We start from the raw sequence: 15,908 nt of genomic DNA, 5'->3' as shown, positions 1-15,908 counted from the left end.
GAAGTTTGGGAAATATGAAATTGGTATGCCCTTTGCTAGCTTAGAGTATAACAGCATATGCATCTATTTCTATACCATTCATTTTCATTCTCTTCTTTGCTGCATACTCTTGGTCCTTGCATGACATACAGTAATTAGTCATTTGACAATCAAGCAATTCATGTGGTGCAAAAAAATAAAAACACTCAAAGTACAGATGAACAAGTCACCTACCTTCTGTAACGCTCTTTCTGGTGGATACTCTATCTAACTGCCAGGTGCCAGACAGGATCTGGAAGGTTGAAAAAGCATTGTTCCCGTGTGCTGGTAGATGGTGGTGTGCAGCTCTGTGCTGACTTTGTTCCGCCCTGGAAATGATGATGGAGCCGCATATAAGCAGCACCCCTGTGAGTCAACATCAGCATCTTTCTTGACTCTGTCCATGCCTTGGACACAGAGCCCAACAATAATCAGAGGGACTAGTGGGCAGAGTTCTAATTTGGGACTTTTTTATATGAAAAAAGCGACCGTTATATAGGACAGGGAGCAGAGAGGGTGAGGCAGAATCTGCGGTTCTATAGAGTATCCACCAGAAAGAGTGTTACCGAAGGTAAGTAAATTGTTCTTTTGATGGATACTTCTAACCACAGACTCCTCACTTTTAGAATAGATGCTTAAGCAGTGCCTCCCAAGGTGGTGGGTTTGTGTAATGGTTCAGATTAAAAAGTCCTTCAGGGCTAGAAAGGCAAAGTGCTTTTCCCATCAGAACTGGCTGTGAAGGCACTAGCACTTTGTGAACATATGTACTGATGCCCATGTCATGGCCTGAAAGATATCAAGAACAGGCACTCCATGTGCCAATAGAGGAGTGGTAGCAATCTTGGTCCTAGTGGAATGGTCCCTATGTCCTTCTGGAAGCTGCTTCATGGTCAATTCCTAGCAGATTTTAATGCAGTGGACTATCCACCTTGACAACGTCCTTTTCTGCATTGCCTTGTTTTTCTTTTTCAAAGAGAACACTACAAAAAGCTGATTATCCACCCAATGGACTTTTGTGTGATCGATGTAAATGCTCAAGGATCTTCTGCGGTCCAGCTGATGGAGCATCTTTCAAGGGGTGAGGTGGAGCAAAGAACGTTCATACAGTGAAGGACTGTCTAATTTAAAAAGAAGTCATGACCTTGGGAAAATAGCCACCCTGGTCCTCAACACCTTGTTATCTGGAAAACAGGTGGTGTAATGTGGCTGCACCAAGAGAGCTTTGGCGTTTACCCATGTGACGAGCTGAAGTTATTAACACCAATATTACAGACTTCAGAGTCAAAAGACTTAGCGGGCAGCTGCGCATTGGTTCCAAGGGAATGCATATGAGGAAAGTGAGGACCAAAGTGAGATCTACTGTGACATTATAAATGGTTTGGGAGGAAAGATATGTGCCAACTCTTTAATAAACCTTATGACAAAAGGTGATTTGAAGGTTGGTTTGACAATGGTGCCCACAGCAAGTCCTTGCTTGGCCAGAGATAAAATAAAAAAGACATCCGACAGTTTGACATGTAATAGGTCCGTATTGTAGGTGCAACACCAGGCCACAACCTTGGCCAAGTGCCAGACAGACAAACTTTGTAAAGGGACATCTGGGAGCAAGAATAACATCCATAACTTCGGGAAGAAAACTGAATGCAGTCTACTGCTACAGCTCAATCTCCATACATAGAGGTGCACATTGTGCAGGTTTGGGTGCAGGACCATGCATGGCTGCTGCAACAGGAGATCCTCCAGAAGCAGTAGCCTGATTAGGGGACAGATGCTCATCCTCAGAAGTGTCAGGTACCACAGTCTCCTTGCCCAATCAATAGCCACTAGGGTGACTTGGGTGTGGTCGTTCCTGATCTCCTTCTGAACTCAGGACAGGATAGACAGTGTGGTAAGACATACAGGAGTCCTGTGCACCACTCTTTTCAGAATGTTTCAGACAGAGCCTTCAAGGAAACTCCAGCAGGCAAACGTTTTGACACTGCGCATTCTCGCCGGGTGTCTCAGAGATAGAGCCATCATGGGAACTTGGCTTGCCAGTTCGGGCTGGAATGCCTGGCCTGGCAGTTCGGACTGGACTGTTCCCATGAGGCCACAGGGTCAAGACTGATTTGCATATGGCCAGGTTTAAAGTGGGGTGGCATGGTGAGCAAAAGAATGATGGATTTAACCCAGATCTTTTGACTGGGGGTGAATGTTTTGATTTGTTCAGCATTCCATCAATCAATTGTGTGTCTTTTGCTATCATGGGAACTCCAGCACCCAAATGTTTTGACACTGTCCGCTCTCAAAAGGTGGCAAAAAGATCTAAGCAGGGTACTCCATATTGCTGGAAGATGCCTTGTGCCACCTTGGGATGTAACAACCATTAGTGATCCGCCAGGCTCCGCCGGCTGACTTTGTCCACCATGTTGTTCAAAGATCCTGCAAATAGGTTAACGACCAGTGAAATACCCTGAGAGTCCAGTCACTGCCAGAGATTCAGTGCCTCTTGGCACAGGATCCAGGACCACATTCTGCATTCCTTGTTTCAGTGCCAAATGTTGGTGTTGTTGTCCAAGAGAACCTGTACCAGTCTTCTTTGAGTAACAAGTGAAAGGCTCTCAGTGTCAAGCGAATGGCCCACAACTTCAACAGGATGATGTAGAGCTGGGTCTCTGCCATAGACCAGAGTCCTCAGATCTTCACTCCTCCTAGATACTCACCTCATCCTAGTAATGCTGCATCGATCACCGCCATCAGCTCCAGCTGGCACGGAGGTCTGCCACTCGTCTAATTGTGATCAAGCAGCCAGGTCTTTTGCGGTCATCTCTGAAACCTGGATGGAATCGGACACGTTCCACTGGTGCTGTACCTACTGAGATTTCAGGTTCCACTGCAGAGCCCGCATGTCCAACCTGGCATGGCCAACAAACGGGATGTATTAGGCCAAGATGCCTTAGACCCACTCTCACTGAGACCCAGGACCAACACTGAAACATTAGAATCACAGCCCGAATGTTCTGGACTCGTTGTGACAGAGGGAGTGCACGAAACAGCACGTATCTTTAACGGCCCCAATGAAATGAGGCCTTTGTGAAGGAGTCAAGTGTAACTTTGGCATGTTGATGGCGAACTTTAATGCATCTAGAAGGTTTGCCATTGTCTGGAGGTATTTCATGACTGACTGGGGTAAGCCTGCCTTCAACATCCTCAACATAAACAGGTATGCTAAACAGCCAAACCTTCGAGTAGCCTAAAAAGTGGCACAATTGCTGAGGGTACTGTTCAACTGGAGCAGAAAGGTATATGGAATGCAACATGGCCCGGCTCTTTTTAGTGAGTTCTAGCACAGAATCAGCCTTTTCTCCAAACAGGCGAGCTCTATTGAATGGCATCAACGCGGACTGCATGTAACCAGAGACATACCTCAACTGCTTCCAAGAGAGATGATGAAGCATCATGCTAGATCAGACTGCTCTGCTGAAGCAGTCAGTGGTATTTAATACAGAACGGGTATTGTATTTGTAAAAAAAGAAGAATTTTGAGAACAACTTGTCAACTGACCAGGAAAAGGAAGGAGTAAGCGTTGGATCTGTGTCCAAAGGCACAGAAAGAAAGGTACTGATGTTAACACACAGGGGTGACTCATATGCAACACCATTGTCACTTTTGGGGCAGAACGAAATCAATGCAAGTCGAGTCGCATGACGCCGCCTACTGGTGCAAGGGAGCAATGCTGTTCAAGTCTTCTGAATCTAGTATGGCACATGGGGACATTCTAATGGAGAGGAATCTGTGGTTTGAAGTATCCATCAGAAAAACAGACACTTACGCCAATGTACTCAAAATGCAGCATTTTCTCACAATATAAAACACTGGAACACTAATGTGAAATAAAAGATCACCAGAACGTTTGTAATTAGTGCACTTTAATACTGTATATGTTTCTGGACACGTACGTAAAACATGTAATTTTCATGAATAATTGTGAGATTAAGGCGTTTCTGTTTAGGCACGGCATAAAAAAAAAGAAAAACATGATTTGTGCAGTATTACCGAGCACCTCTTTGCCAAGATGTAATCTCTGAATTATGATTCATAAAAGACCAGTTGCTTGTTTCTCAGCCAGTGAGGGTAACTACCACAGGCTCAGTGATGTAGCAAGGATGCGATGGTCCCTAATGCGAGCAAGGGAGATGCCATTCGCCCCAGACTGCATATGAAATGTCTGATATTGTTGCGCGCACCTCCTGTCTCTGCACGAAAAGGACACTAGGAAAAAGTAACATACGAAAAAGTCACATGGAAATAATGGCAATGTAATAAACATTCTGATATTTTGATAGATACAACACTGTGTATTCCATGCATTTTCCTCACGATTCGAAATATTTGTTAGGGATTCATCTGGCTGCATGGGAAACGGAGGCCCAAATGAAAATACATACTTGACAAGGTGTGAGTGCACAGCACGCATTTCTGTAATAACGGAAACAATATGGCCTTGAAATCTTCCAACGCAGAAGGTCTAGCTGAAAAAACAGGATTGCACCCTCTTTTAATACTTGAGATCGAAATTCATTTTAATTCGGTTCTTCCTCGTGTGTTTTTGTTTACGTTTTAGTACTGAAACATACAAAAGGAGCATAACATGGATCCATTTGGGCCCTACCATGTAGTGGTGCTCCAACCATCCAGGGAGCGTTTCTCGTCCCAAGGCATTTGAGTATATGTTTATTTTTATTGTTAGTAGATAAAATATAAGCAACTACAGGGCTGGTGGCTGCTATCTCAGGCTGCCACCTCGCTCAGGGCAATCACAAAGGGAGAGCAGCGAGTACTCTTTTCTCCAGCCCCTTCCCCACCAACCCCCACCACACACCCCCCCCCGGTTCTTTTCCAAGGGCCCAGACCAAGAAGAAGCATTTCTAGAATAAAAAGTAAGCCTGGCCAGTTCCATCATGGCGGAGCAGCATGACATGTGCGCAAATAGGTGGCAAAAACGACTAAAGCTGCTTTGTAAAGTTGAATTGTTTCCCCAGAAAAAAACAATTCTCCATAAAATGGGGGGCTCCTTGTAGGAAAAACAGTGTGGGAGCCACATAATGTTTCTTCCGGGGCCCCACAAAAGCTTCAGGACTGTTGTCATCATATTGTGCAGGAGACGGACGCCATTTTGAGTAACAACACTGCTCTACAGAGAGGATTTCTTTGACTCATTACAAAGATGTGCATCCGCAATCTGTAGAGTACAACAGTCACAGGCAATGAATACGTATTCGTGCATTTCCTGGCAGCATCTGTAAACCAGTTTGAATGTGCCTTCGAGCACCATGCTTCAGGTCTCCTCAACAGCTTGTTCTATAGTCTGTACATCCAAGGATGGCATGGCTTCCTGTACGTAGACTATGAACTCGGAGGTCTCTTCCCCCTGAGTGAAGACGGTCACTGTTTCAATGCCCTCCACATCCTCTGATGAGACCACCAGGTGATGCTGATCGCCAAGCCCCACGGATGCCTGCTGCAGAGCTTCCTGGATCATCATCCTATGCTTGTCGGCCTGGTCGTCTTCTGTTGCCTAGGATAGATTTCAAAACAGAGGTGAAAGAAGGTTCCAGAAATATCTACTGCACAAGCACCTAATATTAGACATACGCTATTGAAAGCCATAAGCTATTAATAGAGTAACCCATGGGAAACTCGACATGTCAGTACTGGACGTCTATCTGAAAACATTTCTTATCAAGCCAAAATGTCTTAGGGCCTGATTCAAAAAGGTAAATTAGACCAAAGGTCTAAGTTTAGACCGGAAGTCTAAGTTTAGACCTAAAGTCTAACTTTACTACTAGTAAAGTAGACTTTTGGTCTAAGTTAGACTTTTGGTCCAAACGTAAACTTCAGGTCTAAACTTAGACTTTTGGTCTAAGTTTACCTTTGTGAATCAAGCCCTAAGTGTTAACAAAATCAACAGAGAAAAGTAACGAGTACACTGAGAAGCTGCCCAGTGAATGTCTTGGGATTGCTCTATCGCTGACTGACAGTGAGATTCTAGAGGGTGCGGCACAAGATTGTCAGCTGAATACTTAGCCTCTTGCATCATCGCAGACTCAGACATATTTCACACACTCAACGCTATGCGTTTTGCTGAAGCTACTCAGAAGTGTAGCTGACATAGGTCCCCTTGCTTTTTGAGGTAACGGGTACTTTCTGCAGCCCCTTCTGTAATTCAAAGGTCACATACACATGTGCAAGTAAAGGTGAAATGGGCATGTCCTCATTTGCATTAGAAGTCCCCACAGTAAAGAAAGTTCGAATCGGGGGCAGCTCGTTTAGCTTTTTGTCGCCCAAGCTATGGAACTCTCTTCCGCTTTATCTGAGACAATCTAAGAAAATTCCCGAAAAACCTCAAAACGTGTCTTTTTAAATAGATCTTCTATTTCCACTAGGCATTCTGTGTCACCTCCTTGGAAGCTAGACCTCACCAGCGCTGGAACACGTCTTCTGTAGTAGCTATGCGCTTTAAGTGCCCCCCAATGCAACTAGCGGAACACCTTTGCTTGTTAGCCAACACCACCGGTAAAAAGGTCAACCAGGATGAGCTGTCTGCCATGCTGAACACTGGTGGACAGTTAGCGTAGCACGTAGCAGGAGCCAGTGCAGCTTCTCCCCCATAATTCAGGGGGGAGAGGGAGAACGGGGTATCACAGGTGGGTGATATGTATTGTCCGCAGTAAGGCTCTTTATGTCATCTGTGATATCATGTATGATGAGGTTATGTGCACTACAATGGAATTTGTAGCTCAACATAAGGAGAACATTTAGGTGGGTTCTAGGTCTTGCTACAGATAACTTTAGCTCTTATGAAGACATCATGTCATCATTTCTTCAACAAAGTACAATAAGAAGTGCACGGAGAGAAAGTGCTCTGAGCCCCCTCCTCCACTACTGGCTTTCATGTGCTTTTCATAGTTTGTCACTGCTTGGACAGACTGTCCCTCATGGATGTAGCATTGCCCGGTAGCTAAAAACATTCATAAATCCAATGATCTAGGCTGTTGTACTGTGAAACGATGTTTACAGTTTCCTAACAGCACAGCACAGCACAGAGACAGTATAAGCAAGAGCTGAGCAACTATCTGAAAAAAAGGGAAGGTGATAACAAGAACGTTTTTGTCGCACCCAAGGTCCTCCGATGGGTGCGTACACACACTCGAAATGAATAATTGTGGTAGTTGGGTTGCACACTCCATTACACCCCAAAAAATTAAGCTACTGCAGCAATAGCGCTATCTTTTATGTATGGGTGTATGCTGTGGTATATATGAGATGGTGCGTATAAGGGTGGTATAAGGGTGGTGGAGTTGAAGTTCTGATGGCATGACGTGTAAGTTCATAATGGCAAGTTTGGGATGGTGGGATATCAAATTATATGAGAGTACTGGAAAGCCAAGTAAAATCACAGCAGTACTTCCCAAAGTAAAATACTATAAATATTTATGAGAAAAAGAAAAAAAGCATATGAAAGGCAGTAGATTTTATGTATGTACAGAGTGCTACTGCATTTGTCAATGCTTATTTGTGCATTAGGGAGCAAATACAGAAAAAAAATCTAAAGAAATGAATGCTACAGGTAAAAAAACTTTCCTTTTCATAGTATCCATTTTTCAGATGTTTTATCCACACTTGCTCCTCAGTGTTGCTGTGCCACTCACCAAATAATTATGCACATAGTAGCCTATATCTGCAAGGAGCTAGGGATGAAATATAATACCATACAGTCACAGAAATATTTAATGCAGTTGCCAGGCCTGCCAAGCTACAGAGCTTTGCATGAGGACACACAATGAGTCTGGTCCTGCTTAAGCTTCCGGAGCAGCCTGTTTTTCCTGCAACATAGTCTGCCTCGGTTTAGAGTAGAGGAGCAAAAGCATGTGGCCAAAATTGTGAGAGGTCAACTTGGTAACGCTAGGGAGGCGAACCGAGCCCTGCCTGCACAACTGTGCAAGCAGACCTACAGTAGCAAAAAAAGGAAATGTCTGGCCACTTGGAGGCAGTGAGCATTTGGAAAGAGAGCTAACAATTGCGGTGAGAGGCAGATTTAGTCTCTGGTTCACGTGTACTCTGGTATTTTCAGGTCTCGCCTATCGTTGCAGCGCGCAAGCGCTGCACGTTCTGTGAGGCTTCTTGTAATCAAGCCACTTTCAGAAGTGGAGTCTAGGCTCGACCCCTTCTTTCCATTGGCTTGCGTCATAGTGCATGTTAAACCCTGGCTTTCCATTGTGAGTGAGTCTTTTTAGTCGCTCCTTGTTGCCGCCCTGTCTCCTTTTGGCCCAGCCCACCCGAACTGGATCTTTTACTTGCGGCAGAATAAGAAGTTTTTCAATTATTGGGTATGCACTTTTTTTAATCATTCGTGTAATGTCTGTTTACCATTGTGGTCGCTTCAATACTTATAATGGCTGACATCTTTTTTGGGGGGGGGGGTTTGTTTCAGTAACTAGTTATTGATTTTTTTTTGGCTATGTGTTTTGTCGACGGTATGGATGTGCGTTTTTGGGGATTTACGTTTCAAATGTATGTTTATTTTGGAGCGCGGCGCCCGCTTTAGGGACACCGCACTCTATTTATTTAATTTATCTTTATTTCGGAGCACGGCGCCCACTTTAGAGACACCGCGCTATGTTTATTTATTTTTCTTTACTTTAATTCTGAGCGCGGTGCCCGCTTCAGGGACACCGCACTCTTTTTTTCTCTCGGAAAGGTGGCCTGCTGGGGATTTGGAAGAACCTTTATGGTTCAGCAAATTAACTCCCCAAACTAAATTGTCTCTAGTTTCCTCTACATTCCCAAATTAGAATAGTTCCGTGTGGGCTTGTGGCATGACTAAGAGCGCTGCTGGTGGTCTTGTTCAGTCCTCGTCCTACTGGAGTACCAAGTTTCGGTACATATGACTAGTCCATCATGGCCGCCACGATTAGGAGCCGCGGTACAGTTCTGCCTGTTGGTGTCCCTTTTCTGTTTCCATGATCGCATGTTACACACTACCTGTACCTGCTCTGCCGCTGGTTTAACTGTGGATTCAGCAGCTACAGGTGGTGTTGCAATACATCTTGTGTTGCTCCCTGGTCTTTAGCTGCTGGTCTTGTTATTCTTTTCTGACCCATTATCCTCTGGGTTTGTCACCTCTGTTCCCCTCGTAAGATGGCATCACTCGGGCTTCAGTGGAGGGCAGGGTGGGCATGGCCTGGTCCTTCCAGGCTACCGTAGCACAACACTGCTAGCCAGCCTGGGTATTGGGAGGTGTACCGGGTCAGCTGTCCAGTGATAGAGGGAGCCAGAGCCACTGACTGCCTGGGTTCAAATCCGGCTGTGTCACGGGCTCAGTGGGGCACAGGAGTGGGGTTCCCTCTCTGCCCAGGAGACTGCAGGTGAACCGGCCAGCTTCTTGCGACTGGGTGCGATGGAGAGGTTGGTGGACAGCAGACTGGACACGAGCTGGTGAGACACAATTCTTTCCGAATTTTGTGCAGCATCTAACATATCCCCTCTTGTGTCTCCAGTAACTGTGCCTCTCACACCAGCTTCCCTGCTTGTGCAGACACCAAACCCCCTTTACCTGCCACCTTTTTGTTTGTTTCCCCGCCTCTCTTTCCTCCCACTGAGAGGCTCGCCCTTATCACTGACAGCCTCTCCTCCTTCCTGCTGACAGCATCTCCTGCCTGCTGCTGGGAGGCTCCCCTTATTACTGAAAACTTCTCATCCCTCCTACTGAGAGCATCTCCTCCAGCTGACTTACAACCTCGCCTCCCTCCCATCCACAGCCTACCCTCTCTCCCACTCACAGCCTTTCCTCCCTCCTGCTGACAGCACCGCCCTTCTGCTGACAGCACCGCCCTTCTACTGACACCACCACCCCTTCACTGACAGCCTCTCCTCCCTCGTGCTGACAGGACCGCCCTTCCACTGACAGCACCACCCTTCCACTGAAAGCACCACCATTCCACTGACATCACCACCATTCCACTGACAGCGTCTTCTCCCTCCCACTGACACCCTCGCCTCCATCCCACTGACAGCACCGCCCTTCTACTGACACCACCACCCCTTCACTGACAGCCTCTCCTTCCTCATGCTGACAGGACCGCTCTACCACTGACAGCACCACCCTTTCACTGACGGCCTCTTCTCCCTCCCGCTGACAGCCTCTTCTCACTCCAGCTGACAGGACCGCCCTTCCACTGACAGTACCACACTTTAACTGACAGCCTCTTCACTCTCCCGCTGACAGGACCGCCCTTCTACTGACAGCACCACACTTTCACTGACAGCCTCTTCTCCTTCCCACTGACTCTCAGACTCACTTTCCTCCTACTGACCGTGTCTCTTCTATCTGAGACTTCTTTTTCCTACTGCCCGACTCCCCACCCGCTGACTCACAGTCTCTCCTCCTGAGAGTCTCACTACTATCACTGAGAGCCTCTTCTTTCTACTGCTGAGAAACTTCCTTCCTCCTGCTGACGACCTTTCCTTCCTCCTGTTGACAGCCTTTCCTCCCTCCTGCTGACAGCCTTTCCTACCTCCTACTGACGGCCTTTCCTCACTCCTGCTGACGGCCTTTCCTCGCTCCTGCTAATAGCCTCTCCTCCCTCCTGCCGACAGCCTCTCCTCCCTCCTGCTGACAGCCTCTTTACCCTCTGGACTACAGCCGCTCCTGATTCGTGGTGACAGCAAATCTACTGACTCGCAGACTCTCATTCCTCCTGCTGACAGTGTCTCTTATCTGGCTTCTCCCTCGACTCTCCTACAGCTGACTCACAGCCTCTCCTCCCGCCTGCTGAGAGGCTCACTCCCGTCACTGACACCCTCTCCTCCCTCCTTCTGAAAAGCATCTTCTCCCTCTGGCTCATGGTCTCTCCTCCCTCCTGCTGCCAACCTTTCCTGCTGACAAGCTGACTCCCTATCTCAAACAGCCTGTCCCTCTCCTGCTGACAGCCTCTCCTCCCTCCTTTTGGCCCAGCCCACCCGAACTGGATCTTTTACTTGCGGCAGAATAAGAAGTTTTTCAATTATTGGGTATGCACTTTTTGTAATCATTCGTGTAATGTCTGTTTACCATTGTGGTCGCTTCAATACTTATAATGGCTGACATCTTTTTTTGGGGGGGGGGGGTTTGTTTCAGTAACTAGTTATTGATTTTTTTTTGGCTATGTGTTTTGTCGACGGTATGTACAAAAAGAATCTGATGTATTAAGGTGAAAAAAGCTACTTCATGTCAAAGAAATACCTTTTTTTCATTTTAGGGAGATTATCTTATTTTCACTTCATGTATATCCCGCATAATTTAGATGCAAACTATTTTCAGGGCTCAGCTCGTGCACAAGCTCTCAGAACTCACCTTGCCTCGGCTCTCTCCGTTAAATTGTTGGCTCTCCCCAGCGTGTCACCACATCTCCTTTCTGGCATCCACTTTTTTCATGTTGTTCCGCCACCCCCTCTTTCTGCTGCCACGCTTTTCGTTTTTTCCACTAAGCCACTTTGTGGCAGATAGTCAATTCTCTGAGCTCACATCCCATTCTTGATGTCGTTCAGTCCACTGTCCTTTGCCCCAGTGTGAGTGATAATCTAAACTAGTTATTTCTTTTAAATTGGCAGGTACTGTTAGTACTCGGTACCTGCAATTTTTAAAAATTGAAATAGAAAAAATCCATACTTCTCAGCAGAAGTGATATAGTTTGATTTGGAGGGTACCTACACTTCCCAGTAGCAATCAGGTACACTGGGACTGTAAATTCTACTTTTGGTATTTAACCCCTTCCCTGCTCATGACGGAACCGTTCCGTCATGAGCCACGGTTGGCGTGTGCTCATGACGGAACGGTTCCGTCATGACAATCCTGTTGGCGGCCGCTCCGCCTGCGCGGCGCTGTTTCCCCGCCTGTGCGAGGGGACAACGCAAATGGGCGGAGTCATGACGGAACCGTTCCGTCATGAGCACAGCTCAACTGTGGCTCATGACGGAGCGGCTCCGTCATGAGCACAGGCCCGCCGCGCTGCCCCCCTGCCCCCCCCAGCGCTGCAGCGGAATGTCCGCAGCAGCGAAGGGGTTAAAGCACTGCCTGTGGCCCTTCACCATGCATAGAAGTAAACCACGTGGCCCCTCTGATTGGTATTCATTCACATGCAGCCCTCTACTAATCTGGCTTGAATTCTGTTTCATGTAGCCTCCTACAGCCCCGGCTGTTGCTCTTTGTTGTGGTACCCTGTTCTCTAGCTGTTTTTTATTTTGTTTTATTCTTTTTATTGATGATTTAACAAGGGTATCTCTGTAACATTACAGTACATAAGCAATAAGGAAGCCGCATTTAAAGAATCTATAGACCTTGTTACAACAATTTGAATTATTATGCAAGGTTTCTTTTCCCAATGGAGTGCGGAGAAAAGGTGAGTGTTGTTGGGGTTTTCCTAACAGAATTGAAGGGTAGATAGAAAGGAATGAAATAGGGGTGCAGGTTGTCTCACTCTTTTCTTCCTGCTGTATCTCTGTGATCCAGTAAAGAATACAATCTGCATGGAATGCTTTTATAGGATAGATAACATCCTCAGAATGCTATCCATTTTGAAAAATCTGGCTAGAATGTTCAGGTTTTTTTCAGAACAGGTTTCCATAAGTAATTTTTTGTCCATGCAACCCAGATAGAACCTTTACAAAAGCTCGTAAAGCAAACTTCCTATGTAAGCATCTAGGTATCATTACCTTAACATCCAGGGGCCTAACGTCTGAAGCCTTCTTGGACTTGCAAAGCCTGTTAGGCAGGTTTTGCCAATGTAACAAAGCCACTAGCAGTGTTCAAAAGGAAAATTACTAGTTACAAATGGATTTCTGACTTGCAGGTTCCAAACTACGACTGTCTGATAATCGGTAGGAAAAGTGAGAGTGAGATGGGTGCCCCTACCTCCCTTCCTATTGATTCACAATGACATGCATCAATGGTTTGTAACCTCTGTCCTGTTCACATACTATTAACAAGATCCGAAAAACTCAAAGGACACAGGCTCTATTTGCAAAGAGAAAGCTGTCCGTAAGAGACGTCTTCTACCTTTAGAATCAAACATGTTGACATTAGGGAGAGCAGACAGTAGTTAAGGGGATTGTTACATGCCCCCAACCCCCAATTCTTTAGGTCTCCCCTAGCGTTGCAGCGAGCATGCACTGCTTGCTCTGTGAGGCTTCTTTTTTTGGGATTTTTTTTTAATTTGCTTTTAAACGTTGATACATATGAACAATTAAGTCATGAGTGCATGATGCTGAGCAGTCTATAGACAGTGACAGTAGATGGGAGATAGAGAACAGTACTACACTCCCTCCAAGAGAGAGCATCATCCATGTTCGCGATATTACAAGTATACATTTGCTGAAGATCATAACAAAATCAATCATCATTTCCCACAATAGGTCAGGCATTACAGAGTTTAAGGCTCTTTTCCCAATCATTCCATTACCAGATTCTGCAAGGCTTCTTGTAATCAAGCCAATTTCAGAAGTGGAGTCTAGGCTCCGCCCCTTCTTTCCATTGGCTTGCGTCATCGTTCATGCTAAACGGTGGCTTTTCATTGTAAAGGAGGCTTCTTAGTCTCTCCTTGTTACCACCCTGTCTCCTCTTGGCCCGCCCACCCAGACTAGATTGTTTACTTGCGGCGTTACACAGTCTCCTTCATAAGTCTGTAAGCACTCTTTTTTTTTTCATTTTCAGCGCGCTCCGATTCGGCCGCGCTTGTTAATTTTATGCTTCATGCTTGTGTAAGTGCTCGATGCACGTGTGTCTCGCGCCCCCGTCATCCTCCCCACCACTACCCGCCCTCTGTCCTTTCCCTTCTCAACATTTATTGCACAACACCTCCTTCCCACCCACCCCTCTTTCTCTCCTTGTTTGTCCACAGCCCTCCGCTGCCAGTGCTTTGGAAAGATGTGTTCCTGCGCTTGTTGGTGGGTCTCAGTGCTCCAAGCACAGGGGTTCTTCTCGCGGGTGCATCCCTGTTGGTGGCCCTGCGCCCCTCTCTCTGAGTTGCATGGTTTCTGAGGTGCCCAGCTTCTCACTGTAAGGCGCTCGAGGGTAGACGTGCTTTTCGCGAAGCGCTTGGTTGCTAATAAGAGATGCCAGGGGTAACTACTGTACGACGTGCGGATGACCTGCAGTACCTCTGTGTCATCTGTTGTTAAGTCTGGTGCTCTAGGCGGGGCAGGTCGGCCGCTCTTTATACCACAGATGTATGGCTGGATCATCTTCCAGAGGATTAAACACAATATCCCATCACAACCACTCTGGGGGGGGAGGGGCTGGGGTCATATAGCTCTCATCCCCGGGATCTCTTATAGGGATACATCTTACCTGGTGGAGGGAGATTTCTATTCCTTCTGATTCATGAAGTTTGTGTCACGAGGTTCAAACATAACAGAAAGCATGAACGCCCGCTCGTATCCCCAGACTCTGCCCCCAACCCATCAACATCTCGGCTCCAGGGGCGAAGCCTGGTCATTAGGATGGGGGAGGGACTGGTTACGAGGCACAGGGCATGATGTGAACTTAAGGAGCAGTAGGAAGGGAGGGGAGTGCAGCTTGTGAGGAATACTTAAACTCCAAATATTTTGTTACGTAATTTTTTAAGATCTTTAAAACAGAGACGCAAGTATTAAACAGATTAGCTGAGAATCACTGGGAGCCTGAGGCCAGCAGATCAGCAGGCCGGTCTGGGGCAGTGAGACAGTAACACACTTTTGTTGGAAGAACCAATAAAGAACTCTGCGAAAAAGAACTATTATTTCAAACACTGCACAGCTCTACAAGTAAATCTGAAACTGGGAACTTCACTACACACCACATACACTCCATAACACATGGTTAAAAGACATTGGGGCATATGTATCAAACGATTTTTTATTCGCAAACGCTGCGATTCGCAAAAAAACAGCGTTTGCGAATACAAAATCGCAAAATGAGATGTATGAGCCATTTTAGCAGCGCATTATTAAGGAATGGCTAATTTTGCGATTTCTTAATTTTGCGTAAGCATTTAAGGAATCATAAATTGCGATTCCTTAAATGCTATGTAACACGCACCCAAGTTGTGCGATTTCTCCTTAAGAAATCGCAAATAACCAACAACTTCAAGTTGGTGGTAATTTGCGATTTCTTTGAAAAATGCACTTTTTGTCATTTTTCAAAGTGCCATGTGGCGCTCATACATGTATGTGCGCCATATGCGCACACATGCTAATTTCAGGGGTGCATCAGGGTGTCATCATGACACCCTTGCACCTTTGAAATTATTCTCAATTTGCGATTAGCAAATTGCGATTCGCAATTTGAGAATGACTTCCCATTCATTGCTATGGGCCTCCTGGCCCATAGGAATGAATGGGAAGGTATTCCTTAATTGCGATTTCGCAATTTGCTAATCGCAATTAAGGAATATTGAGAATTCGCAAAATATGTGCGAATTTTTAAATACATCCTGTTTTGCAATTCTCAAATAGCGATTCTCAAAAAATCGCTATTTGAGATTCGCAAATGGAGATTTTGATACATATGCCCCATTGTCATTTACAACTCCATTTACAACGCCAATAGCTCTAACTTAAGAAAATGCGAGACCTATTGCATTTCCAATGCTTGATTAACTCTGTCACCCCTTGCAAATCCTGAACACCTAATTTTCCCATCCCTATTGTAGCAGAGACAATATTGGGAAGGGGCAATCTGCTATGTGGGACGAAGGCCTAGGGAATAATGTACAACAAATGGATACCACACATTCTGCTCTCTGTGTGCAATCAGCTACGAGTGCTGACGTCACCTTTATTTATACCCTTCGGTCCGCACCGGCCGAGAGGGTTGCTGCTGGATACATTGTAGG

At 46.0% G+C, this 15,908-nt stretch overlaps 1 protein-coding gene across 4 annotated transcripts in view; it reads right to left on the bottom strand.

Annotated features, from left to right (window-relative positions):
* Positions 1–3,905: 3,905 nt before the first annotated feature.
* Positions 3,906–15,908, bottom strand: part of ZFAT (zinc finger and AT-hook domain containing) — a 1,096,910-nt gene continuing 1,084,907 nt past the window's right edge. For all 4 annotated transcript variants that reach the window (XM_085604879.1, XM_085604878.1, XM_085604880.1 and 1 more), the window contains one exon: positions 3,906–5,575. In XM_085604879.1, coding sequence (XP_085461005.1) covers positions 5,336–5,575 — 240 coding nt within the window. In that variant the 3' untranslated portion in view covers positions 3,906–5,335. The remainder of the gene's footprint in view (positions 5,576–15,908) is intronic.

The sequence above is a fragment of the Triturus cristatus genome, chromosome 5_1 (assembly GCF_964204655.1).
Source record: "Triturus cristatus chromosome 5_1, aTriCri1.1, whole genome shotgun sequence".
Lineage (NCBI taxonomy): Eukaryota > Metazoa > Chordata > Amphibia > Caudata > Salamandridae > Triturus > Triturus cristatus.
This window is presented reverse-complemented; position numbering and strand designations above follow the sequence as displayed.